Source organism: Oryzias latipes, chromosome 17 (genome assembly GCF_053564925.1).
Source record: "Oryzias latipes strain Hd-rR chromosome 17, Olatipes_Hd-rR_3.1".
Taxonomy (NCBI): domain Eukaryota; kingdom Metazoa; phylum Chordata; class Actinopteri; order Beloniformes; family Adrianichthyidae; genus Oryzias; species Oryzias latipes.
The window spans coordinates 10,380,901-10,406,644 of NC_136253.1; the positions used below are offsets into that span (position 1 = coordinate 10,380,901).

General features: G+C 39.6%; 1 protein-coding gene across 12 annotated transcripts in view; it reads right to left on the reverse strand.

Annotated features, from left to right (window-relative positions):
* The window catches only part of LOC101156198 (disco-interacting protein 2 homolog C), a 201,314-nt gene that overhangs the window by 41,094 nt on the left and 134,476 nt on the right, over window positions 1–25,744 (reverse strand). For all 12 annotated transcript variants that reach the window (XM_078934381.1, XM_078934380.1, XM_020711272.3 and 9 more), the window contains 5 exons: window positions 21,660–21,806; window positions 19,653–19,772; window positions 19,281–19,478; window positions 12,403–12,494; window positions 8,829–8,939 (listed from right to left, as the gene is read on the reverse strand). In XM_078934381.1, the coding sequence (XP_078790507.1) occupies window positions 8,829–8,939; window positions 12,403–12,494; window positions 19,281–19,478; window positions 19,653–19,772; window positions 21,660–21,806 (668 nt within the window). The remainder of the gene's footprint in view (window positions 1–8,828; window positions 8,940–12,402; window positions 12,495–19,280; window positions 19,479–19,652; window positions 19,773–21,659; window positions 21,807–25,744) is intronic.

The following is a 25,744-nucleotide window of genomic DNA, read 5'->3' on the forward strand; positions in this document are numbered from 1 at the left end:
AGCAAGCCCAGGCCCCCACCCCCAGACGCCGGCCCTAGAAGAGCTCTGGTCAGGCCTCGACGGGACCGAGGAGGCCAACCGGCCGAGGCAACCACTGATTGCCTCAGCGGAGACCCCGACCCGCTAGCCCCCCCGACCCGTACTAATAATGGGCCCCCCCTCCCCCCCAGAACGCCCCCCCACAGGACAGGGCCGACAAGCCCCCCACCCCACCCCACCCCAGACCCCGCAGCCGAAGCGGGTGACACCCAGAGCGACCGGGGGCCCCGAGAGGGTTGTCCCGTCCCGTCCCAGAGCCAGGGAAGGGCCGATCCCAGCCCCAGGTGCAGATGGGCAGCCCATCCGGCGCCGCTGGGCCCCCCCCACCCGAGCAGGGCCCCCCGCCAACCCCCCCCAGCACAGGCAAAGGGACCACCCCCCCAAGCCAAGCCAGACCACCACCCCACCCCCCCACCACGCACCCCCACACCCAAGCCCAGAGGACCACGCAGCGCCCCAGCCCGCCCCACCCAGGCACCGGACCCGACCCCCCGACCAACGGAGCCCCCCACCGCCCCCGCCAGGCACCGGAAGCCCCGACCCCCACCCCAAACCACGGCAGAAGGGCAAGGAGCAGCGACGACCAAGCCCTCCACCCCCTAAGTCATGGAGTCAACCACAGGAGACCAGAGAGACTGAATTCTTTCAAAGTTACTTGAGCTTTGGGCTGACATTTTTTCCAAGCTGATATGATCAAACAGCAGATTTCTGTGTTGACTTATGTTTATATTTTTCTTGTTTTTCCAATTTATTAAAATAGTTTTTTTGGCAATACAAAGAGTTATGAAAATGATAGATGCTAATCCTTCTTCTATATCGATGGCACTCATGTCACCAAGCACACAAAGTGACGGTGAGGCAGTGATTGAAACCTTAAGCCAGACTGATAAATCGGCACATACCTGCTGCCAGAGAGCCCTGACAGGAGTGCAGAACCACAGTGCGTGCATGTAGCTGTCGGGTAGATTATTATCACAGTGCTCGCAAATGTCTGAGTTACTGAGACCCATCTTGAACATCCTCTGTCCAGTGTAGTAAATTCTGTGAAGAGTTTTGAGATGGATTAGCTGCAGATTTGGACTTTTTGTCAGTTTAAAGGTGTTTAGACAAAGTTCTGACCAGAAGCTTTCATCTGTGCTGATGCTCAAATCTGCATCCCATTTTTTTGTTGGAAGGGCAATATTGTTATCTAAATTACATAAAAGTTTGTATATTTTGGAGAGAGTTCTATTCATTGAAAAATTAATCAGAGTGGTAACTACATCTGGTAGCTTTAAATCGTCGTCTTTAATTTTATACTTTTTAGTAATACTTGATTTAAGTTGCTGATATTCCAAGAAGTTATTTATTCCATGTTTGTCTTGAAGTTCCTGGGGGGTTATGAATCTTCTATCAATAATTACGTGCTCTAGTTGTTTTATGCCCCCTGCTTGCCAAGCTGGGAAGTGAATCATTTTTTTGTTAATAAGGATGTCCGGGTTGTTCCAGATGGGTGTCATTTTGCACGGTTGAATTGATGATTTTGATATTTTGAGAAATTCCCACCAGGCTGTTAAGGTGGCATTTATATTAATGCTTTTGAAACAATCCTGTTTTTTAACTGTATGGCTAATAAATGGTAGCTGTGACAGGTTGATCTTTCCACATAACACCTGTTCCAAGTCTAACCATGAGTTGGTTTCTGGATTATTTTTTAACCATTTTAAGATATATTGTAATCTATTTGCAAGAAAGTATTTGTGGAAATTAGGTAGTTCTAATCCTCCACAGCTTTTTGCAGATTTTAAAGTTTTTAGACTAATTCTTGCAGGTTTGTTGTTCCATAGAAAGCTTGATATGGATGAGTCTAATGTTTTGAACCATTTTAATGGCGGTTGTGTGGGAATCATTGAGAAGAGATAATTAACTTTGGGTAAGATTTTCATTTTAACCGTGGCTACCTTGCCCATAAGGGACAGAGGCAGGTTGGTCCAGCGTGTTAGATCGTCCTGTATGCTTTTCAGTAATGGGGTGTGGTTTAGCTGCACCAGTTCTGATAGTTTGGGGGAAAAGTAGATACCCAGATATTTGATATTTCCTGTTTTGACTGGAATTGTGAGTCTTTGTTCCATATTCCTGTTAAGTGGTAATAAAACAGACTTATTCCAATTAATGGAATAGTCTGATATGGAGGAGAATTCATTTATGATCATTGCTGTTTCATTTACAGAATGTAAATTCCTTAAAAACAGTAATATGTCATCCGCATAAAGACTAATTTTATGATGGCTGTGTTTGGTTTTTATTCCTATAATGCTCTCATTCTGTCTTATTGCTGCAGCTAAAGGCTCAATGAATATAGCAAAAAGAGAAGGAGAGAGTGGGCAGCCCTGTCTGGTTCCTCTTCCAAGAAAAAACCTGTTTGAAGTCTGTTTATTAGTTCTAACTGATGCATTGGGGTTGTGATATAATATTTTGATCCAATTGATGAATGCTTCTCCAAAACCAAACTTATGGAGGGCAGCAATAAGGAACTTCCAATTAACTCTGTCAAAGGCTTTTTCAGCATCCAGCGATAGTACCGTCATTTCCTGTTTTTTAATGGTGGCAAAGTCTATTATATTAACTAGTCTACGGACATTATCATCCGAGTGTCTGCCTTTGATGAATCCAGTCTGGTCGAAGTGAATTATGTGAGGAGTGATTTTTTCTATTCTCTGTGCTAGTGCTTTGCAGATAATTTTTACATCTGCATTGATTAAAGAAATGGGGCGATAGCTTGAAGGACTAGTGGGATCTTTGTCTGGTTTTAGAAGAAGAATTATGTTGGCTGAGTTCATGTTAGGTGGCATTGATTGGCTCTCATTAATAGATGTGACAGTTTTATAAAATGTTGGTGCCAGTTGTTCCCAGAATTCTTTATAAAACTCAGCAGGAAAGCCGTCAGGCCCTGGTGCTTTACCATTGGGCATAAGTAACAGAGCTTCATGAAGTTCAGACGGCGAGAGCGGAGAATCTAAGTTTGTGATTTGATCCTCATTTAGCCTGGGTAGGTTTACATTATTAAGAAATGAGTCAATACTTTGCTCTGACGGATTGATCTGCGGTGTGTACAGGTTTTTATAAAAGTTTTCAAATTCGTTATTAATTTTGACCGGGTCATGGGTGACATTTCCTGTTTGGTCCATAATAGAGGTGATTGATGATTTTTCTCTGTTAATTTTAAGCTGATTAGCCAGAAATTTGCCAGATTTATTAGAGTTTTCAAATCTTTCAAGTCGTAGCCTTTGTATTTGAAATTGTGTTTGTTTATTAATGATGTCATTTAACTGCAGCTTTAAATTTTTCAGATCTCCCAGAATGTGTTCCTGTGCAGAAGCAGCATAAGCAGTCTCCAGGGTTTTGATTTTATTTTCTAATTCTAATAAATCTGCTTTCTCTTTGCGTTTTTTGTGCGTTGAATAAGAAATGATTTTCCCTCTCATGACTGCCTTTGCTGCTTCCCAAAGAACGCACGGTGGGATGTCTGGAGTATTGTTGAAGTCTAAGAAGGTTGCCCACTCTTTTTTAAAGAATTCAAGAAATTCCTGGTCCTTTAACAGAGACGTATTAAACCTCCAGGTTGTACCAGAGGGTGTGGATTTTTCCCTAGAAATGTTTACAGAGACTGGTGCATGATCACTGATAATAATTGGATGGATATTGGAGCTTTGAATATTTTTTAAAAGAGAGTTACTGATTAATAAATAGTCTAAACGGGAGTGTGAATAGTGAACTGGAGAAAAAAAGGTGAACCCTTTAGTGCTTGGGTGACATGAGCGCCACGCGTCGCAGAGACCCAGATCATTCATGTACTGCTTTAGAATACTTGCAGACCGCCATGTACGCTGGTTTGCTGCTGTGCTGAGTCTGTCAAGTTCAGGGTCCAAAACAAGGTTGAAGTCTCCTCCTATAATGATTGTGGAGTCAGAGTGAACTGAGAGTGAGGTGAAGAATCTGTGAAAGAAGGAAGAGTCGTCAACATTAGGACCATAAATACTCACTATACAATAGTCCTTATTCTGAATGGATATATTAATGATTACAAATCTGCCTTCTGGGTCAGTAACTGTATCCTTATGAGTAAAATTAAGATTTTTATTAATTAAAACAGCAACTCCTCTTTGTTTGGAGTTGTAACTGGCAGAGTATATAACTGGAAATTGTAAGCAGCACATAAGGTGATTCAAAGAATCTGATAAATGGGTCTCCTGCAGTAGAGCTATATCTGCTTTTAGACCATCCAGGTGATTTAACACTTTCAGTCTCTTTGGCTCAGAGCCAAGTCCACGCACATTCCAGCTAACGATGTTAAGACTGTTCATAACTGCTCTGACTGAAAAGGTGTAAAGCTAAGTAGTGCTTGTGTGCCAGTCCGTGTGCGCGTGCCCGCATTTGAGAAGCGCTGTGCGCGTGAACGTTTTCTGGTTATGTGAGCTGCGTGTCGCGTGCGTCCTATGAGAGCCTGTGTGAGGTGATTGCAGTATGTCAGCGTGTGTGTGCGGGATCGCATGTGCACGCCCCTGTGTGCGCTTGTGTGTGCGCGCGCCCGTTCCGTGCATAAATAAATACTTACCGAGGATGAGTTGCTTCCAGGTGATTTACATATAATGAGGGGGGAGAGGGGGGGGGGAGAGTAAAGGAAAGAAAAAAAGAGATAGAAGGGAAGACGAAAACAACAACAAAACAACAATAGAAACATCAGTGGGACTGAGGTGACGAAGAAAAAAAAAAAGACTGTTTTCCTGCGATCGAGGTGTGGATTATTGATGATCCGGTTTTCCATTCATTGAAGTAAGTTTAGCGGGTTTCTTCTGGGCAGCGCAGACCAGATGTTCTCAGCGCGGATCTGAAAGCCTTCAGCACAGCCAGGGGGTGATCTCCGGGTCCCGGAACAGCCGGCCGTCCACGTAAAGTTTGTCAACGGCCACAATCGCTCTCGAACCAGCAGCAAGATGCTTCCTCCTCAGCGGGAACAGGATCTTCCTTCTACGGAGGATTTCTGCCGGGAACTGGTCATTAACGCTGTAATGCGTGCCTCTCAGTTCCCGTCCGCGGCCCTTCACCAACTCCTTCTGTTTGAAATGTTCGAATTTAGCCACAATAGGACGCGGGCGCTGGTGGTCGGACCTTCTTCCTCCGAGGCGGTGAACCCTGTGGAAGGAGATCTTCTGCACCTCCTCCTTGGGGAGCTTCAGGTGGACCTGTAAAAAGGATCTAACGGTGGCCTCGGGGTCTTCTCCTACCTCCTCTGGAACCCCCGCGACCACTAGATTGTCCCTCATGCTCCTCGACTGAAGATCCAGGAGGGTTTCCTTGATGGATCGGTTCTCCTCGGAGAGACGGGCGGTGTCACTGCTCAGGGTCTTCACGGTCTCTCTGAGGGCCTGGTTCTCCGCTGCGAGCTCCCGCACCTGCTGCTGGCTGAATTCCAGAGACTCCCGCAGACCTTGAAATTCTCTATGGAGGATCTCCAGCAGATTGAGGCGGCCATCAAAGCTGGAGAGCTTTTTGTCAATCGAATCCAGGATATCGCTCATTCCGCTGCCTGGAGACGACACAGCCCCGGGAGAGTCCTCAGGCCGTTCACGCTTGGCGGAGGGGGTGGTGGTGGCGGTTCTGGGCTTCACCATGTTGCAGGTATTAAAACACTCGTCGATGAAATTCTCCAGGTCCTCCAGGCTGACAGAAGCTTAATACTCTTAACAGGTTGTGTTAGTTAGCAGGAAATATTTTAATATGGCGGAAAAATGAAACAAGATCGAAAATGTTTGTTCAAATGCTTACGCGCCGCCAAGTCGACTCACCACACTCGTCTCGCTGGGTCTCGCGATACTACAGCATCACGCGATCAGAGGAGAGCAGTAGTAAAAGTAGTTAAACACGTGAGAATGGGTGGGTGCGGCTAGTAATCGGGTGCGCTTTGTAGTCCGGAATTTACAGTATTCATTCACCTCCAAATTGGAATCACCGTGTTAACTTCTGTTCACATTGGAGTGAATGCAGACCGGAACGCTTGAAGGCTTGTGCTAGTGAACTGGTTTCATTTCCTTTAACCAAAAAAATGATCTTTTGATTCTCGTCTTTGTTCTGTTTTTGCTTTTTATTTGCTTGTTTAAAGTAGAACTAGCTTTTGGTTTATTCCAGACAATGCTACATTAAAAAAACAATACTATTAACTGTGTTACAATGTTTTCTGCTTCTTTAATTTCAACATCAGTGAGGAAAGTTTTCTTATATGTCAGAAGAATCAGGTAACACCAATGCTTTTCCACATTTAAATAAACGAACCCTTGTAATTGTCATATTATTAAACAAAATAGTTTATAATTCTCCACAAAAAGCTTCCCGCCATTTGAATAAGAATAAGATACTGATCTTTAATCACTTATATAAAACAACATTTCCAACATTTATATTTTAATCCAGTTCAGAAACAGATGTTTTTATTTGAATTAACTATGAAATAAAGATTCAGGCAATCTGTTACAACTTTAAAGCAATAGCTGTAAGTAAAAATGTCCAGTTTCTGTACTGATTTGTGTTTGATGTGTACTGATATGTGCTGATGTGGGCTGAGACAAGAATATAAAGATGGTGACGTGAGGTTTTTATAAACTGTGCAAACCCTGAGGATACCTGAGAATAACAGAGAAGCTAGTTCAGTTAGAAGTGACAAGCTTCTACTAAGCTTTGATTAGTTTTTAAATACGAAGCTCTTGTGTGTGGTTGTAGAGGTCATTCTAGTTAAAGAATGACAAAGGTCATTCTGTATGAAGTTTAGAGGTTAAGGAGCAGATAGTTACTTTCTGTTGACCGATATTTGTATTTTTACATTTGCAATATATCTTGGTTTGTGACTTATGAAATGTTCAGAATGAATTATTTACAAAGCCATGCTTTTAAAAAACAGGATTCAAGAGGCTGGAAGTTGGAGGCGACTCAGATTGGTGCTTGTGAAATCTCCCAGAGGACATGACAGTGCAGATTTACAAGCTTTCCAAGCCGTGACTCAGCCAAGCTCAAAACAGCAGCAGCAGAGATGTCTCCAGAGAGGCTCGGCTCTGATTACATGGCAGCAAAACTCAGCGCCCTCTGAGTCGTACCACAATGTGACTTCTGATGACTCATATTTTAGATTCAAAAATACCCCCGGAGGAAGAGGTTTCTTCAGAGTGGCCCTCTAATAACCCCTCCTCTCAACTTTCAGAGTTTCTGAGGAAACAAAATAATCATCAAAAAACTAAAACGTAGTCGAACGTACAGATTATTTCATGACAATAAAACCAATGTCAGATCAGTTCTTGTAGGAAAAAAATGAATGTTTGACAACATAAATGTTTCAATAAGATAAATTAGTCTCATCATGCCATATTCTTTCCACTATTGTTTAAAGGTGCAGCTGTTTTTCTGCATGACATTTCTTCAGTTTACAGATGTCACTGTTATTACAGCGACAGGTGTCCAAGGTAACTAAAGTACTTGTCTAGGAACTATCAGTCTCTCTATCAGAGGGTTTAGAGCCGGTCTGACCTGCCTCAGAAAAGCAGGCACCCCCTTTAGATGGTTGTCTGTCCATCACAGCAGAGCACAGAGCCAGCAATGCACAGTCTTAACAACATGTCAGGTCAATGTAGATCCACCAATCAGCCTTACACTGATTTTTCAGCACAGCTGGAGGAAGCTGGAACACCTAAAACAAGTCAAAGGTGCGCATGGGAAACTGTAGGAATAGAAAGACCCCACAGAGTTTAGAAACACCCCCTCAATATAAAACAACAATTAATCTAAATAGAAGTGTATATCAGGGCTGTCAAACTCCTGGCCTCAAGGGTCAACCTCCTGCTGGTTCTCCAGAAACCTTACCTGATCTGCTGCTGATTACATGGATCAGGTGCGTTTAGCAAATAATAATATTAATAATGGATTAGATTGATCTGTGCTTATTCTTGTTGCTCAAAGAGCTTACACTGTGTCCATTATTCATTAATACTTGGTGATGGTAACTACTGATGTAGCCTCAGCTGCCCTGGGGCAGACTGACAGAGGCGTGGCTGCCAGTTCGGGCCAACGGCCCCCATGACCATCACCGGGACATTCATGCACATTGACACACCGGTGGAGATGCACCTTCTGGAACGTCAGTGGCAGGTTGGTTGGAAAACATGAAACACCGGCCCTCAAGGCCTGGATTCTGAAACCCCAGGTGTATAAAAAATAGGATAAGTAAATGAGTCAAGGGAATAATCAGGCATTAAAAAGACTGAAGAGGAATTCAGTCAGTCAAAAATGTGTGTAACGTTTAGGTTAACCAATAAACTTTAGAAATATATAAATATTTTGAATTTTTATGTAATTTCTGGTGAATGATTTGATGCCCACAGGCTCATTAAAGTGGCGCCAGGAGGAAGGAAGATGCTGGTAGGTTCTTTCAAATGTAAGAGATTGGAACGTAAAATAAACGTGATTTTTCTCAATGGAATTAATTTATTAATAGAGTGCAGCTTGCAGCCCATTTGAATTGTTATGTGCTTGAAGGATCTTTCTATCAGCTGTTGCTTGGAGGTGGGTGTGGCTTAGGCCTCATGCTACATTTCATTTACATTCACTTTATTCAGAAATTATACTAAGAATGTATTTTTGATTTAACACTTTGCATTTCAGAGGGAGGTTTAGTATACAGATTTACAAGGATTATTTATTGGCAATTAACACAAAAACCTTTTAGAAACTCACCTGAAAGAGTTTAGTATGGTCTGATGAAGACTCACCTTTCTGCTAAGCGGCACTTCTATTGGCACAGGAACGACCTCTGCCAGCAGGCAGCCATAAAACGCCGTCATGAAAGCACCAGGGTCATTGTTTGGGAAGACCAGCGCCACCTAATGAAGAGAGGAAATCTGTCAACTCGGTCACATTCCCTAATCCTGAAACCTAGTAGAAAGATTTCTTCACTGGGTTTATGTGGATATTATCAAAAAGCATCAAAAGCTGAAGGCATGTCTGCATCTGTTGTCATCGACGTTTATTCTTTTTTCACTTTCATTTTATATCCTCTGCATCCATTTCTTCCATTTTTGGAAATCCGTTTCAAAATGAAAGTGTGATTTTGAGTTTTGAAAATGTAAATGAATATATTTCTGGTTCATGCAGCCCTTTGTTTTTAAATGAGCAGATGTAGGACATGAGAAAGTGTATCATGGGCTGAAATGAAAGCCTTCTTCTCCATCATACCAGGTCCAGAGTTGTTGTTCTGATCGGATTTACAGACCATCAGTGGAGCATCAGCTCTTACATTTGTGTGTGAGTGAGTGTAATGAGGACGGAACTAAGAGCGGAGTATAGCTGAATGAATGAGTGCTGTGTAATGAGGCTTTAACAGCTCTAATATTGACATGATGATAGAATGAAGGCGCTCAGGTTTCATCTGTACAAAGTTATAGTTCTGCATCAGCTTATTAGTGCTCTAAGGTAGGACCACTGGTTTTGGTCGAACACTAAAGGAAGTAGATGTTCTGCTGCCAGAGGTCTTCAAGGTTCATCAACCTTTTATGAAGAACAGTCTAAGCATTTCCTGTAATCTGTAATATGACTGTAGATTACATTTTAAGCAGAAGAAACTCAGCAGATGCTACAGAAAACCGGCTCTGCTGCCTCAGCTAAGGGGAGGAGTTACAGCAGCTCTGCAGAGATCAGAGGAAACGTTACTTTCAGCAAGGCCAACTGGAAGGGTTTTGTTTATATCACAAGAAACAGCTCAAAATTTGCAAAAACAAATTTTTTGACATGGGACTTATGGAGGAATTGCTCCCCTTCTGCCAGGTTTGAGTCTGATTTGGGAAAGAAGGTGGAGGTGGGGTGGTAGTGGGCAGTTGGTGCCGACTGATGCTGGCACCATAAAACTGCAATATATAACAATATACAACATCCATGACTCAACATCTGAGCAGTTTCTCTGCGTTTCTCTTCATTCTGAAATAAAACAACCTCTGTTTGTTCTTTTATGTTTGCTCATTAACAATGTTCAGAGATACATTTATGATACAAACATATTTCTGGTTTCCAAAGAGTTTAATGAGCACCGAACGTTCATGTTTTATCACAAATATTGTTGCAACTTTATGAATCTTTAGCTTTTGATTAAAGCCTCAACCTCAACCACCTGTTATAAAAAATAACAACTTTGGGAATAGATTATTTTGTGAAAAGAAACATGTAATTTCCTGTCGTTTTGACTGTAAACTATCAAATATTTATCAAAGTTTAATCAAAGACGAGCTTATAGTACACATTGGAACACAATATGAGTTTTGGCAGCATTTCTGGCACAAACACTGGATATCTAGATGTTAACATCTCCTTTTTGGAAGAAAATACAGATTTCCGAAAGACATTGGGCATTGAGGCAAACAACTGTTTCCTAAGGCATTTTAAATATTGAAATGTTCAAACTGGGTCTGAATTAGCTCTCCATGTCTCAGAAAAGTGAAAATGTTTTGCTCCTTGGTTTTGTGTTGATGTGTCAAGAACGGTTTATGTTCTGAATGAAATGACAAATGTAGATTGTTCAATAAAATATAGAAATGATTCAAGAAACCTCAAACATTATAACAAACAAAAGAGGTAAACAGGTATGGGAACTGAGAGACCTCTCTCAATTAGACTGTAGGACAACATTTAAAAAGGTTAATGTTTTTCTTTCTTGTGCCTCTGAAACAAAAAAAAACTAACAATTAAAGAGCAAAAATGAACAGCTCATGTATACGTCCCCGCCAACCTGTTAACCTTTCATTTTTAAAATAAAATGTGCAATTGTTGTGTGTGCGGTAAATGCATTTGTAAGGCTCATAGCAATTGTGTGCACTTATGACACATGAGTAATGTTATTATATGGTGTCCTTACGCCAGTACTGGCTCGTGTACTGGCTCGTTACTGACTACACAAATGCTGCACGCATGCAGTGTGCACCTGCGTGCCCTGCACAGGTTTGCCCGTTATCCACCCATAAGGGTAGTTGTGATTGGGACCTTACCTGGATCAGGTGTGTTCAGTCAATCATTATTTAGAAAGCCCAGAGTCAGCTAATTAGCAGCAAAGAGGGACAGGAGGGCTGCACAAACAAGCAGGGTGGCAGATCTAGAGGACAAGTGTTGGGCAGCCCTGCTGCACACTTTCTATGTTCATCGCAAAGATGATTGGACAGAAGGGATTTCAGAAAGATATGGCTTCTCGTGTCTTTGTGGCGCATATGGTAAACTTATTTGCTCTTTCATGACCTTCACAGTTCTCTTGTTTAGCTGCAGGCGCAGCAGTGTCACTGTAAGCCTTTCATGGTGTTAACAGGACTAGAGAGGCAATATATATATGTATATATATATATATATATATATATATATTCACTTTCAAGTTTTACAAAACACGTTTGCGTAGCAGAGGCTTGAAGAGAAAAAAGGACCATAAAAAGAATGAAATGACCAATGAAAGAAAGTTAATTTTCTCAAGGATGCTTAAGTCAGCAGCTGAAAACATCCAAATCTATGCTACTTAGAATAAAGATGTCTGTTCCTGTAGAAGCAAACCATGGATTCATTCTAAATGCCAACAGAAAATCGTTACCTGATTATATGTTTAATCATTTAAAATACACACACTGATGAAATTGGTGTTTTGGATATTTTTCACATGTTCTTGAGGCATTTTCCTGATGGAGGACGCATTTCAAGAAAAATTAAGATTTAAACTGCATTTTTTAGTTTTTCTTTATTTAAACTAAGCCAACAAAAAAAATGACATTTAAAAAAGGGCTTATGTGTGACCTAGACAGTACAATAGGCAGGCCACAAGCTCCCTGCTTCTCTCCATTCTGATGCATCCCGTTCTAGACAACTAGATCCATCTACGTCTTTGTTTTTTTCTCATCTGAGCTGGCATCTGGCTCAAAACTGTACGGCTGGATGGCTCCAGTATTGCTCACTATTTTTGTTGCACCGATAATGTTAGGTTGGGAGTGTGAGAAACTGTAAGCTAGCTGGAGAGCGTGTAAATAAAATGCTCGGTTATGGATTATGGGAAGTGGGGGCGGGATTGCTCAATACCAATGGCCACTCCCACTATTCAGAGGTGAATTTTTAACTCCTGTCACTTTGCCGAAACAATGTCCTAGGAAATGACACAGGTATTTAGATTTTGACTAAAAACGACATTATCATAAGTAAAAGACCACTTGGAATGATTTAACAATTGATCAAAAGATGACTGGAGTGGGTCTTTAAAGAGAACAAAGTTAAACGCTTTTAGGTTGTTGAACTCAGGTCAGAATTTCTTTCTGTTTTCTCCTCACTCACCCGGTCTCCAGGCCTAACAAGTGGTTCCTGTTTGGTTCCCAGCTTGTGCAGCAAGTTGTAGGCCACCTTCACACTTCTGGACCACAGTTTACCTGCAAATGAAAATAAAAATGAGAAGACTCCAAAAACACAATGAAGTCATAAACATCAAAGCTGGATCTGAACTTAAAATCCAGGAAAGGAAAGATTGGCCGTCATTTAGTTTCCAATAAAAACATGAAAGAAATATCTGTGCATCTGGCAGATGACATCATGAGCGTCCACATGTAGGAAACTATAGAAGAGACATGACTTTTGTTTGATCTTTGATGTTTCACATTGTAGGAGAGGAGGGCAGATGTCAGAACATGCAGTAATGCAAACAGGCTTCACCAATGTGGACTTGCTGGATCCACATAAAGTGAAACTTTTACATTCAAAGACAAAAGCACGGCAAACTCAGAGGAAGTCTAACCAGTAAATCATCACACATGTTCAGTGTTTTCCGGTTTTATTTGGCTAATGTGAGAGAACTCACACGAGTTAAAGCAAAACAAGACAACATTTTTTGATGAAAAAAAGCTCCAAAAAAGTTTTTCATTGGCATGGGAGGTGTGCAAAATTCACTTTAAATGTCTCCCTGAATGAATAAAGTCATAAAATACAGTCTAATCTAGTCTGATCTGTTTCATTTTCTGACAGGCTGAGGTAATTATTGTCGTTCCTCAAAACAAAAGAATCACTTCTCTCCTTTCTGCATTGTCTCTAACTCAGACTGGCAGACGCAGATATGATGCAGGAGCAATCCAGCGTGACTTCCTTATTGTTTTTCCATGCAAAGTAAGAGCTTTGCTTTTTTTAATCTGGAAAATGCAGAGATTTACAGTAATGAAACTATCACACAAGAAAATACGCTGGACTCAGAATAGCTGGAAAGGAGGAGGTAAACCAATCTGCCTGGAAACACTATGCACTTACAACTGCTGCTCATTTGGAGGGGGTATTTTTGGAAATAAACACCAACCATAAAGAAAAACTTGCTTTAGAAAAAAAGTATGAAATTATGTAAGCTTATTCACAAGTTTTGAAGATTTGTGCTCATTTGGATTTGCCTTCGAGGCAGAACTTACATCACTTACTCTCTTTGGTTTATTGCTTTTCTTTTATTTACAAAAGCCAGTCTACATAAACAGTGATGCTCAACCACACCATAATTCACTTGCAAGTTTACTGTGAACCTTGTTTTAAGCGGACCAGAGTTTGCGCACTTTGATCTGTGCCACAAAGTGGTTCATCTCTGACAACTTTTAGTTGTAAAAGTACTACACATGCATACCTGTACCAGTCCACGGGACAGTGGATACCATAGAAAATAAAAACCAAGCCTACATTTTTTCTGTTCAGAAAAGAGCCACAGAGAAACCAGAAGAAGAGCCTGTGACATTAAAGAAAAAGAAATCTGAATTTAACAGACAATACAGGAGTGTTTACTCATAATATTAATGTATTGGGTCAGTTGTTTAACACCAAACCCGCGTGGCATATTATTCAGCATAATATTCTAATATTACAATGATGCTGCTAATAAAGTTTCTCAAATGGCGAATTAACATTTATGAGTATATTTAGAAAATACCAGTTTTAGTGATCTTATTTATTTATTTATTTTTTATTTATTTATTCGTCGCACCTTAAAAGTCAGACATGGCTGAAGTTGGCATCTGATTTCACTTTGATGGTTATAAGTTAATGAAAAATCTACAGTGCATTCCAAATTATTATGCAAATTGTATTTAAGTGTCCAAAAGCTAAAATTCTTTGTTTTACAATTAAACTCATCATTGATATTGTGTCTCAGGGCTCTTTGGAGCACTGGCATCAATCTCAAACACCTCTGAAAACTAGTTTGTCAGGTGAATTTAACTAAAGGAAAAAACTACTAAATCATTATTAAGCAGGCCAACATTTTCAAGCAATACGAGAAAGAAAAAGGATCTCTCTACGGGTGAAAAGCGTGTAATATTCAAATGCCTTAGACAAGGTATGAAAACCTTGACTATTTCGCAAAATCTTGTGTGATCTTTGTACTAATAAGAGGTTTGCGGCTGATTCAGAGCACACACGGTTTTGTGCAGAGAAAGGCAGAATGAGGAAGGTTTCTGTCAGACACATACATCGTATTAAGAGAACAGCTGGTAAAATATCATCACAAAGCAGCAAGCACATATTTGAAGCTGTTGGTGTCTTTGAAGTCCCACAAACATCAAGGTTTAGGATCCTCCAGAGGCCTGCAGTTATGGGCAAACCTCATAAAATTCGGCCCCCCTCTACAACAGTCGCAGGCAGAAACGGCTGCAGTGGGCCCAGACATACATGAAGACTCATTTTCAAAATAGTCTTGTTCACTGATGAGTGCCGTGCAACCCTGAATGAACCAGATGAATGTGGTAGTAGGTGGTTGGTGGGTGGCCACTATGTCCCAATCAAGGCTGCAACGTCAGCGAGGAGCGAGTCATTGTTTGGGCCGGAATCATAGGGGGAGAGCTGGTTGCCCCTTTCGGGTCCCTGAAGGTGTGAAACTGACCTCTGAAAAGCAGGTGGAGTTTCTGACTGACCACATTCTTCTGTGGTACAAAAAGCAAAGCTGTAATTTCTGTAACAAATCATCTTCAGGGATGACAATCCACCATCTTATGCTGCAAGGAATGCCTCTGCATTATTAGCTGCTATCAAGCCAAATATCTATGAGGGTGGGAGGCAGTTCACAGCAGCTCTGGGAGGCTATGCTGACATCCTGCAAAGACCTTTAAGCAGAATCTCTCCAAGATCTCACAAGTTCAATGGATTCAAGAATGGTAAAGCTGCTAGAAAATAAGGGTTCCTATGTTCAAATGTAACTTGACCTGTTAAGATGTTTTTGACTGGAACTGTTTTTGATTTCAGTATATTTTACCTCCTAATATAGTAAATTCAACAAATGACCCTTTTCATTTCTTTAGAATTTATAAAATGTATGTAATAATGTGGAACTGTGCATATTAAGTTTTTTTTTTTTAAATTACTGTTATCTTTACGGGGGTTTGTTCAAAAACATTTTTTATATACCGGTACTCTGAGGATTAGTACTTTTTTCTGATATCCATTTTTTTAGGAGTTCTTCCTTACAGAAAAGGAGTGTCTACGGACACGGATGACCAGTTTAACCTAGTCTGTTTAGTTTAGTTTAGCCAAGACCTATTGAATTCTATGACTTCATGTTCTTTATTTCATGTTTATTATACAATTACCAGTATGAAGCCCATTGAAAAAACTATTGTTTCAATATTGGGCCATATAAATAAAATTGAATTGAATTAGAAACTGGAAACTATGCTGACTGTCATTTGCATTGAGTATTTAGAAAAATCTGCATAATAACTTGGAACGTGCTGTATATCGTATTTTAATGGCTCTAACACAAAATTTAGTGTACAAATAAAGTTTTAACCAGATGCATATATTTTACAGAGGATGAAAATAATTGTTACCATCAAAAGTTAAGGAAATGAGAGGCTAAAAAATAAAAATAAAAATTTAAATAAAGAAAAAAACAAGGGGACATCAACCTCTGTGAAAATATTGTCTGACAATAAATTATTAAACCAGTCTGCGGCCTGAAAAAGTTTGGGGACCACTGCTATAAAGAAACCTCTTCTTTTTGTTAAATTGAAATATTCGGCTGCGGTTGTTAAAGGAGCCAAACACACAAGCTTAAATCCTCAGCTCAATGGATAGAAAAGGCCAAAGTTACAACCTGACATTACAGCTGTTTGAGGAAGTTTGTGCACAAAGATAAAGGACAATTCCACATTCACATCGGCAGCATTCCTGCTTTAATTCCAGTTTGCGTGCCTGTTCTTATCTGCAGCAGCTGCCCCGCATTATTTTCTGATAGAACCTTTTGCTTAAAACATGCAGAACATCCTTATCTTGATTGAAAACTTCTGTTCAGCTTTATTTCCAAAAAAACGTCTGGATAAGTTGAAGCAGTTTCATCTGATGAGAAATGAAAATTTGTAGGTAAAAAAAAAAAACAGATGAAAAAGTAAGCAAAGCACCACAAACACACAGATATGAGGGATGTGTCTTCTCCCACACAGTCAGTGGACAGATACGTTTACTTGACAGAGGACAGTATCCACTGTGCTGTTTTCAGAACATCAAAGCTGGCTGAGAAACTCTCGAGGTGTTTAAACTTTAAAGAATAAAGTTTTTTTTTTTTCCTCCTTGCTGTTTTGAGAGGTTATCTGCAGTGCAGTGTGGCGAGGGCCGGCTGTAAGCACCACAGAAAAGCTCCGTCTGTTCTCCTTGAGCGGAGGACAGCTCGACAGGAGGAAACAAAACAAGCCCGTCTTTGTGGGCTGACATCAAAGGGAAGACACAACGGGAATAAGAGATAAGGTAGAGATGGAAACGGAGGGAGGAGAGGCTGAGATTGAGATTCAGCACGGCACATCACTCCATCCCTTCATACCGCAACCTCACCGTGTTCGTCTCTCTGGCGGCAGACTCCCGAGAGCTGGCTGGAGACATTTCACAGTCTGGTGAGCTTGTATCGCCTCATCAACAGCGGCGAGCATACTCATCAGTTCACACTCTAACTGCTTGGCTGCATGGAGAAGTCTCATGCTCCTGAGATAAAGCAGCTGCTGCTGGAGTGTGCTGATCCTCTGAGGCAAGGACTAAAACTCATTTGTGCTACAAATGTGCAGACAAGCTATCAGAGATAGGAAAGCTCAAACTTCTTCAGGAGTAACTTCCAGATACAGTAGCTTTTATAGTCTCTTCTATGCAGTTGAATTCTAACTATGAAACTTTTTAAAGTATTTAACAGACACAAATGTTCACTTCAATTACTGAGGAACAAGCCAACAACAGAACACATTTGTATGCCAAATGACAAACCTAAAAGCTTGAGGGTTATTTCACTAACAACTGGATTAGACTAGAATATAGCTCAGCAGACTGTAAAACTAAGAATAAAAACATGTGAAGAAGCTATTAAATTAGTATGCATTTGTTAAGTGTTTAAAGCTACACAAATACAGTAAAGCAAAAACAAACACACAATAAAGTGAGAAACTTTAGAAATTGTATAATCCAATTCAATCCAGATGGGTCCAATTGGACCATGTTTTTGTAACTTTGAATTTTGCTCAATAAACTTGTTTAACAGATTACATTAATAAATACTGACCATAAAAATCTGGAGGAATGTTGAAAGAATGACTTCTTAAAAAAGAAAATAAATGAGAAAAGTAATTATACACTCACTGTCCACTTTATTATGCCCACCAACTGCTGTTGATGCAAATTTCTAATCACCACATCTTTAGGATGTAAATGAATGGGAGCTTGGCATCATGGATGTCCAACCGATAAATCTGCAGCAGCTGTGTGATGCTGTTCTGTCAATATGGACCAAACTTTCTGAGGAATGTTTCCAGTTTCTTGTTGAAACCATTTCTTTTGCAAGGTGAAAGCTTTTTATTTTGCTTTTTTTTTTTTTTTTAAATTTTCATCAATATTTTAATTCAGTCTTTAACTTTAACTTATGTCACTTAAGTATGAAAAGTGCTTTGTAAATAAAGTTTGATTTGATTTGAAGCATGATAGGGGCGTCCCTCCACAGACCATCTTTCCTCACTCTGCCCTCTGATTTTATTGGTTCCTTTGGATCTTCTTTCACAAATGATAGACGCAAATAGGAGGAGGTCACTGAAAATAACATTTTACAACAACCTGTTAAGGTTTTTTTTTTAAAGGATCCTTAAATAAAATAACAGGAAAAAAAACTGATTAAGAAAACATACATGAATTAAATATTGCATTAGAATTGTGGCAAATTTGAATATTTAGGTTTATGTCTTTGCGGCTCTTTTCACTGTTGCCATGACAACATTACAGGCGAATAACTTTATTTTGACACATTTCATCAAATTCCCAGCGACTAACAGCGTTTGTATATGTATGTAAACATCCAGGAGTTTAGCTTTTCTTTTTTTCAGAATCCTCATTCTGAGTGATAAAATGCTGTTTCACTGTACACTCCTCCCTTTGAAAGCTACACTTCTTTTTTGTTTGTGCGATAAACCAAACAGGAATTATTTCCTTCCCTCTTCTGCTCAACAGGGAGATCCGATTCCCGAGGGCCTGAGGGAGGCGGCTCTGTTCATGACTGCTAAATCTCTTTATGCTGCACCCTTCGGACATGAAGCCGTGTTTCCTGCTTCTGTTTGGCAGACAAACAAATCTGAAACCTTCATCTGCAAAACAGGAGAACTTGTTCCAGTTTGAGGACAGACCTAACTGCACAGTTGAACCAGGGATGAGGGCATGATGCAATTTTGCTGAGGTGAATGTGTTTGGAGAGAAGTGCTGCAGGCAAAACCACTAAAACATGTTTGCTAGTAGCAGGAATTGTCTTTTTTCCCGGAACTGTAGCAGCCACAGTTTTCCACAAACAAAAAAAGATTTGCTCTGGATTCAGATGTTTTCAAATTTATTTTCACAAAATATAAACTCCTTATGTCTCAGATGATCGGGATGAGTCAGATTTGACACTGAGCTGGTAATTTTTAGGTTCAAATCCTCTGGTTTTTAGTGATCCAGGTGGGTCTTTCAGGAAACTGCTGTAAAAGAATCATCGCATCCTAAACCAAATAGCTGGTTGCAAAGCATTAATGAAGTTAAATTAAAACCATTTTAATGAGGCATGGTGGAGCTTTTACAAGTTAAACAGCTTCTTTAAAGATCACAAAACAGATGTACAGAATGTAAGATCAGATTTTACATTTCAGTTAAGGGAAACATGTTCCAGTTATTTTTAAAACAAAAAAAGATTAAAAATATTTACTGACCGTAGGTGAGGACATAGAGTGGTTTGCCGTTGGTGTCCATAGTGGTCAGACAGGGGGCTTTTGGAGAGATGGTGCCCCACCTCTGCAGAGCCGCCTCAAGAGATGGGGGCCAGTTGGTCACCACCCCCAGCTTCTCCCCCTGCACAGCAACCATCTGGGCCCCCTCTGCTTTGGGCTGGTTAGGGTCTGGCTGTTGAACTGTTGATGGAAAAAGAATCCAAAAGTGTTGGTGTGAAACTGTATGAGAAGGCACTGAGACTTAATAAAAACATTATGTCTTTACATTGTGAAATAAAACTCATTTATGTGATAAGAATGTTTATCTTTGTGGACATATTGAAAGTAGAACTGTCAGAACAATAAAGCATTCACCTTCCAGGAGCTCCTCAAAGTCGTCCACAAAAAACTCCCGTAACGGCGGCCGCTTGGGTCTCTTCAGGGTGTTGACGAGCTGCTGGATTTTTGCTGAAACTCGGCTGCTCACTGGAACACCTGTGGAGCACAAACACACTTTAATCAAAGACCTTCCCTCAGTTGAGTCTGGAAACGGCAGATCCAGACAGACGCCTCATCTGTGACGTTTGGCAGCATCCCAGAGCTTCACTTCTACTTCCGATTGCTGTCAACGGAGCAATCAACAGAAATAAAGGCTGTGACAGCGCCCCAAAAGCAATTGGAGGGGAAAGAAATCTCTTCGGGGGGGGAGAAAAATGAAAACAACTTTTATTGTTATCATCTGGCAGTAAACAGTCACACAATCTGTTGTTTTAATGACTTTTAATTATTACCTTCCAGAACTCCATTAAATCATTGCTGGCTTTTTACCTGAGCAACGATAGCTTTCCCCGCCCATAATACTTCCACCACAGGCCTTACTGTATAGGCAAACTAGAGAGAATTTTTTTCTTCAGCGGAGCTTATTACAGCTATGCTACCATTACTCCAAAACATTGTTCCCAGTTAACAGCTGTCCATTTGTTCTATATGCTATAGTCTGATTTGAATCAAATAACAACTTGCATCAAGCAGATCAATCTGGTTGGATGAATCAATTCATCGATTAATCGTCACACTGCTAAAATGACGTAATTTGGGATAGTACCGCTATAAACAAAAATCTACTTTCACAACTAGAGAGAAAAATTATCTAAAATAAAACCATTCAAAATAGACAGCTAAATATACCATAGTTATATATATTAGTTTTTCATATGAAATCTTTGTAATTACTAATAAAAATGTATTAATTTGTCAAACATTTACAGATACTACCAGTGCAAAGTTTAAATGTGAAACACTGTTTAGTTCACATTAAAAAAAAATAAAGGAATTCCACAGATGAAGGTCACGTTGCTGGAAACCTAAAACCCATTGAAAACTGAAAAAGGAGAAAACCCAACAAAAAGACATCTACTAAAATGGTCCCAGACTTGCTGAATCTCGTTTAGTCAAAAATCACAATAAGCTCCCATCTGTGAAGTCTGGCAGCTGATCCGTCAAGCTGCTTCACTGCGATCATCGTCTCCGTGCAGAGACTCGGATCGAAGCGTTTGATGAATCACTGCATCTGCAGCAGCTCTTCCACCCTCCAGAGAAAAGATGATTAAACCATGAACCAGCAAACAGCACTTCTTCTTCATCTGGGAGGCCAGAGCAGAGAAACGTGGAGTCACCTTTTCTAGAGATTAAACTGTGGAATCTAAATAACTGTGTGCCGAATCTGAGCACGACTGACAGACTCAGGAGACAGAAAGTAAACTTTCAAAAAAATTGAAAGGTTTTCAATAAGTCAAAGTTCTCACATCCTGCAGGGATAAACTAATCTTTACAGGTGACAGAGAATGGGGACAGGCAGCATGTAATGTAACCTTCTTTCTGATTGGTCAACTGTACCTGATCTCCACCAAAACTGTTCACACAATCAGATAAAAAAAAGAAAAAGACATGTTGAAACTGTGCAAGTAAAAAAAGGTTTTAAGGGAACAAACTAAACAAAGAACTTGCAAAGTATTATTGCTAGTGAGATGTTTGGTGGAGTGTGATCCATCCAGGGATCGTAGTGTGGTTTATTCATGTGACGCACACTAGTCTCCACTACCCAGATAAACTGCATTGGGTGTCCAACGTCTGAGGTACACAGCATATGAGTTGGAATGATATCGCTCCCCACTCAAGTCACATGACTACAAGGAATGCTGGGTAATGTAGTCACATAGAATAACAGACTTTTCGACATACATCAACTTTTTAAAAACTTTTCTTTTTCGTGAAACCAAATATAAATCCTTAAAGATTGATTTTTTTCCAATAAACCTCACATTTGACGTTGGATTTGAATTTCCATCAAGCTTTAGAGTGCACAAATCTCTGAGGACTCACCGTCTCCGGTGTCCATGAGCTCAGCATTGCCGTACTTGGGCGTCTGCCTTTGGGCTGAGGTGACGGAGACCGGAGCTCTCTCCACCTGGATCCCGTCGGTGGTTGTGTTGGTGTAGCCTGTGACATCTGGGGGGGCGGAGTGGTTCTCTAGAAAACAGAAAAAAGCAGAACATGTAGAGGAAGTTCAACCAAGGAATAAGCCACACTGAGCCTGCTGATGAAAAGCTTTCAGCAGGCTTCTCAAATCAGACGCCACGACTTGTGGGACTCATGGCTGAAATTTGAGACTTTCCAGTCAGACAAACGAGATGGGAATTCTGTCACGGCTTGACCTGGAAGTTCAGTCCTGAAAGCAGCAGAAGCATCCGATGGGCTTCAGTGCATATGATTTGATGATTTTCATCCCAACAAGAGCTGTGGTGGGAAACAGGGATCAGAATAAGGCAAACCCAAAGGGACAAACTTCTGCAAACCTCATCCAGGAACACAAGAACAAAGTAATCAAAAGAAGGGTTGAAAACTCACAAATGATTCAAAGGCAGATTTAAGCATAGGAGCAAAAATATCAAATAAAAAAATCACTACGAAATAGTGCAAAAACATCTTCAACTTGTTTCCACTTTTGTAATGACAATCTGATAAATATTAAATATTAAAGGTTTTAGCTATAAAAGAAAATCCAGTAAAATCCAGCTTCAAATAAACACTGCATCCATTACTGACTATTTTTGCAGTATTTGGTCTGATTAGTGTTAATACGTCATAATGTAAAACTGAAAAATCATTTTGAATGGTGTTTAAATCAAATTTAGCAGAAGAAATAGAATTGTGTTACAGCAGGGTTTATTACAGATCACATCTTCATTAAGAGAAGCAGATGTGGCTGAAATATTCTAGACAGTTTCATTCCAGATAAAAAGATTTGTTTAATATTTATTCAGTGGTTGCAGATAACATAACACATAGAAGTCTAGACCCCGATGATAAGACTATTTTAAATGCTTTATTAACAATTTGACTTTATTCTAAAAAAACAGCAGAACATGCATCTAAACATTTGTTTTTTTTAACCAGAACACACAATTAAAATAGAATTGTGATTAAGTCAAAGTGTGAATCTAGTGAAGGTATAAAGGCTGTAGATCAAAGTCTAGTTTAAGTGTTAATCTTAGCTTTTCTAGTTATTTCATTTAAAAAAAAAACAAAGGTTTATTCTTTCCTTTTCGTCTCCTACCACAGTGACTAAAAACTCACATCAAACATCCCATAATAACCTGCAGCTGCAGCCCTGCTGCAATTCTTTGAGGGAAAAAGTCCACTTTTACCATCTCTTCTCAGCTGATTTTGTGCTTCATTAAAATACAATTTTCAAACTATTTGATGTATCTGAGCTCAAACCGATGCTGAATTTCTTTCCACCCACTTTCTTCAGCCGTGGTTCAAAAACAGTTTGCTTTTAGGGATTAAGGCATGAAATGATGCAAAGATTCTGCGTGGTGAACACCAACAGGAACCAGCAAAGGCAAACATGCCGTCTCTTTTCTTCCTTTATGACGCTTGTTTCAGGTTCATTAGAATATTTCATCCTCGGAATTATAGAGGCATTTCCTGTTTTTTGTGATAAGGTTGACTTTAGAACCTTCTGATAGAAATAACAGTTTGATAAAAAGTTCTAAAAGTTTCAAAGAAATCGTTTTCTTTGGGGGGATTTTTTCTGCAAAAGTTTAGATTTTTGTTGTTAAAAGTTAATGTCAGGATGATGGGAAAATGTTGCCAAAGTTGCCAAAAGGAAACCCTGGACTTTTATTCTCCTGTCAGCCTTCAGTTTGATGCTCCGATCAAACCCAAACGAATAAAAAAAGATCAAATAACTTTAGCATCTCCCTGACTGCTCCAGAGGGAAAATAAAGTGATCATCTGTCAACACTTCCCTTTAGTCAGTCTTTACCTGCCAAAAAGTTTGAGTTAGAAGACGGTAAAACATTCTCCTTATGAAGAGACTTATTTAAAAGTAAAGAGGACGTCGAATTTCTAAAGGTAAAAAGTAGAAGGATATCGTAGTAAACATTATGCAAATAGAAATATTTAAAAAGAAATAAATCTAAAAAATGTTCCCTTTTTCGGGGCAGTATGAAAGATGCAGACATCAATTCAAGCATTCCCATGCATTCTGAAAAACTAAAAGAAAAGAAAACAAACGTAACTTCAGTGCATGACTGTTAGCAGACAGCAGATGCTGGACAATCTGATAAAGCTTTTGAAAATGTGCATATCATAGACAAAACCCTTCACACATTCTGCAGAAGGTGTTGATAAACCAACAGTGACTATGCCTACATGTGCATCACTTTTTGGGCTAAAGAGCAAAGTTTCTGGTAATTCAGAAATAAACTTAATAAATAAATCTGGAACCTTAGAATTAAGAAAACAATGAAAAATGCTGACAGTGTTCAAATCCATCCAAAGTAGATGACAGAAGACAATCCTATCTGCACACTTTTATTTCATTTAACTGATTGTTAATCATAATTTTAAAAAAATACTGTTGTGATTCTAATTTTTTTTTCAAAATGCTTTTGAGTATCTGGTTATCTGTTTGAGTTTAAAGCAGACTTTTAATAGAACTAAATGAGGTGAGTCCTTTGTCCAGATGAGATTAACAATAAGGTGATACAATACATATTTCTTCTAAATGTTCTTTAACAATAACTGAACATAAAAAGAAAAAGATTTTGTATTCTACAAATAAATGAGTACTAAATTAGCCGTTACATCTTTTTTTTCTGTTAAATGTAAAGACTTTTGGTCTGTACCGTATGACTAAACCTGGTGAGACTTTAAAATAAAAATACAGAATCAGACAGTTATTCAATATGATAAGAAGGAAAAATTTAAGCAAGAAAAAAAAACAATTAGAGTCAAAACTATAGCTTTAATTTATGTCAGCTGAACTTTTTCCAGCGAAGAGGAGGTCATGAGGGAGATAAATGAATATTCTCACCTCCTACACACACACACACACACACACACACACACACACAAAAAGAATATGGGAAAAAAATGACTATTTTTACCAAAAAAGTTAAAAGAACTTTTGTCTCTGTGTAAATTGAAGTCTTTGCATTTTGACAGGTTTTCCACAGAAGGATCTTCAACAGCTTCAGCTGCTGTTCATCACATCAAAAATGCAGTTATGGAGTAAAAAGAAATCAAGATCTGCTACTTTCATGGAGAGAAAAGCATTAAAACAGGTTCTCAGTTTCAGGTGGTTCATTCTGTCTCTGCTATTGTTATGTACATTAGCAGTTTATTCAGCAAGACAGAAAATGTCCTAAATGAGGTACAGTTAGGCCAAGAAATATTAGGACAGGGACACAATCTTGATTATTTGACTTCTGTAGGCCACTACATTGGATTTAAAAGAAAACAAATACAACAGAAGTAAAATGCAGACTTTAAAGTTTAATTCAAGGGGTTGGAACACAAATATATAATGAAACATAAGAAATTATAACAGATTTATGTGCAATTGCTCTTCATTTCAGGGACTCAAAAGTAATTGGACAAAAAAAACATAACTAAAATTATACTTGCCTGTTAGTATTTTGTTTAGAATCCTTTGCAGGCAATGATTGCCTGAAGTCTGGAACCCATGAACATCACCAAACGCAGGGTTTCCTCCTTTGCGATGCTTTTCTAGACCTTAACTGCGGCTGTCTTCAGTTGTTGTTTGTTTGCGGATCTTTATGCCTTAAGTTTTGTCTTGAGCAAGTGTAATGCACGCTCAATTGCGTTTAGATCTGGTGACTGACTCTACCATTGAAGAATATTCCACTTGTTTGTTTCAGAATTCATCCGGATGTTTTTGTCTTTCATCACATCTTCAATCAATACAGGTGACCCTTGCAACTGGACGCCCTATATGCCCATACCATCACGCTGCTTCCACCATGTTTCACACAAGATGTGCTGCGCTTTCTATCATAAGCTGTTCCAGATCTTCTCCAAACTTTCCTCTTCCCATCATCCTGGTACAGGTTGATATAAGTCTCATCTTTCTAAAGAATGCTGTTCCAGAACTCAGC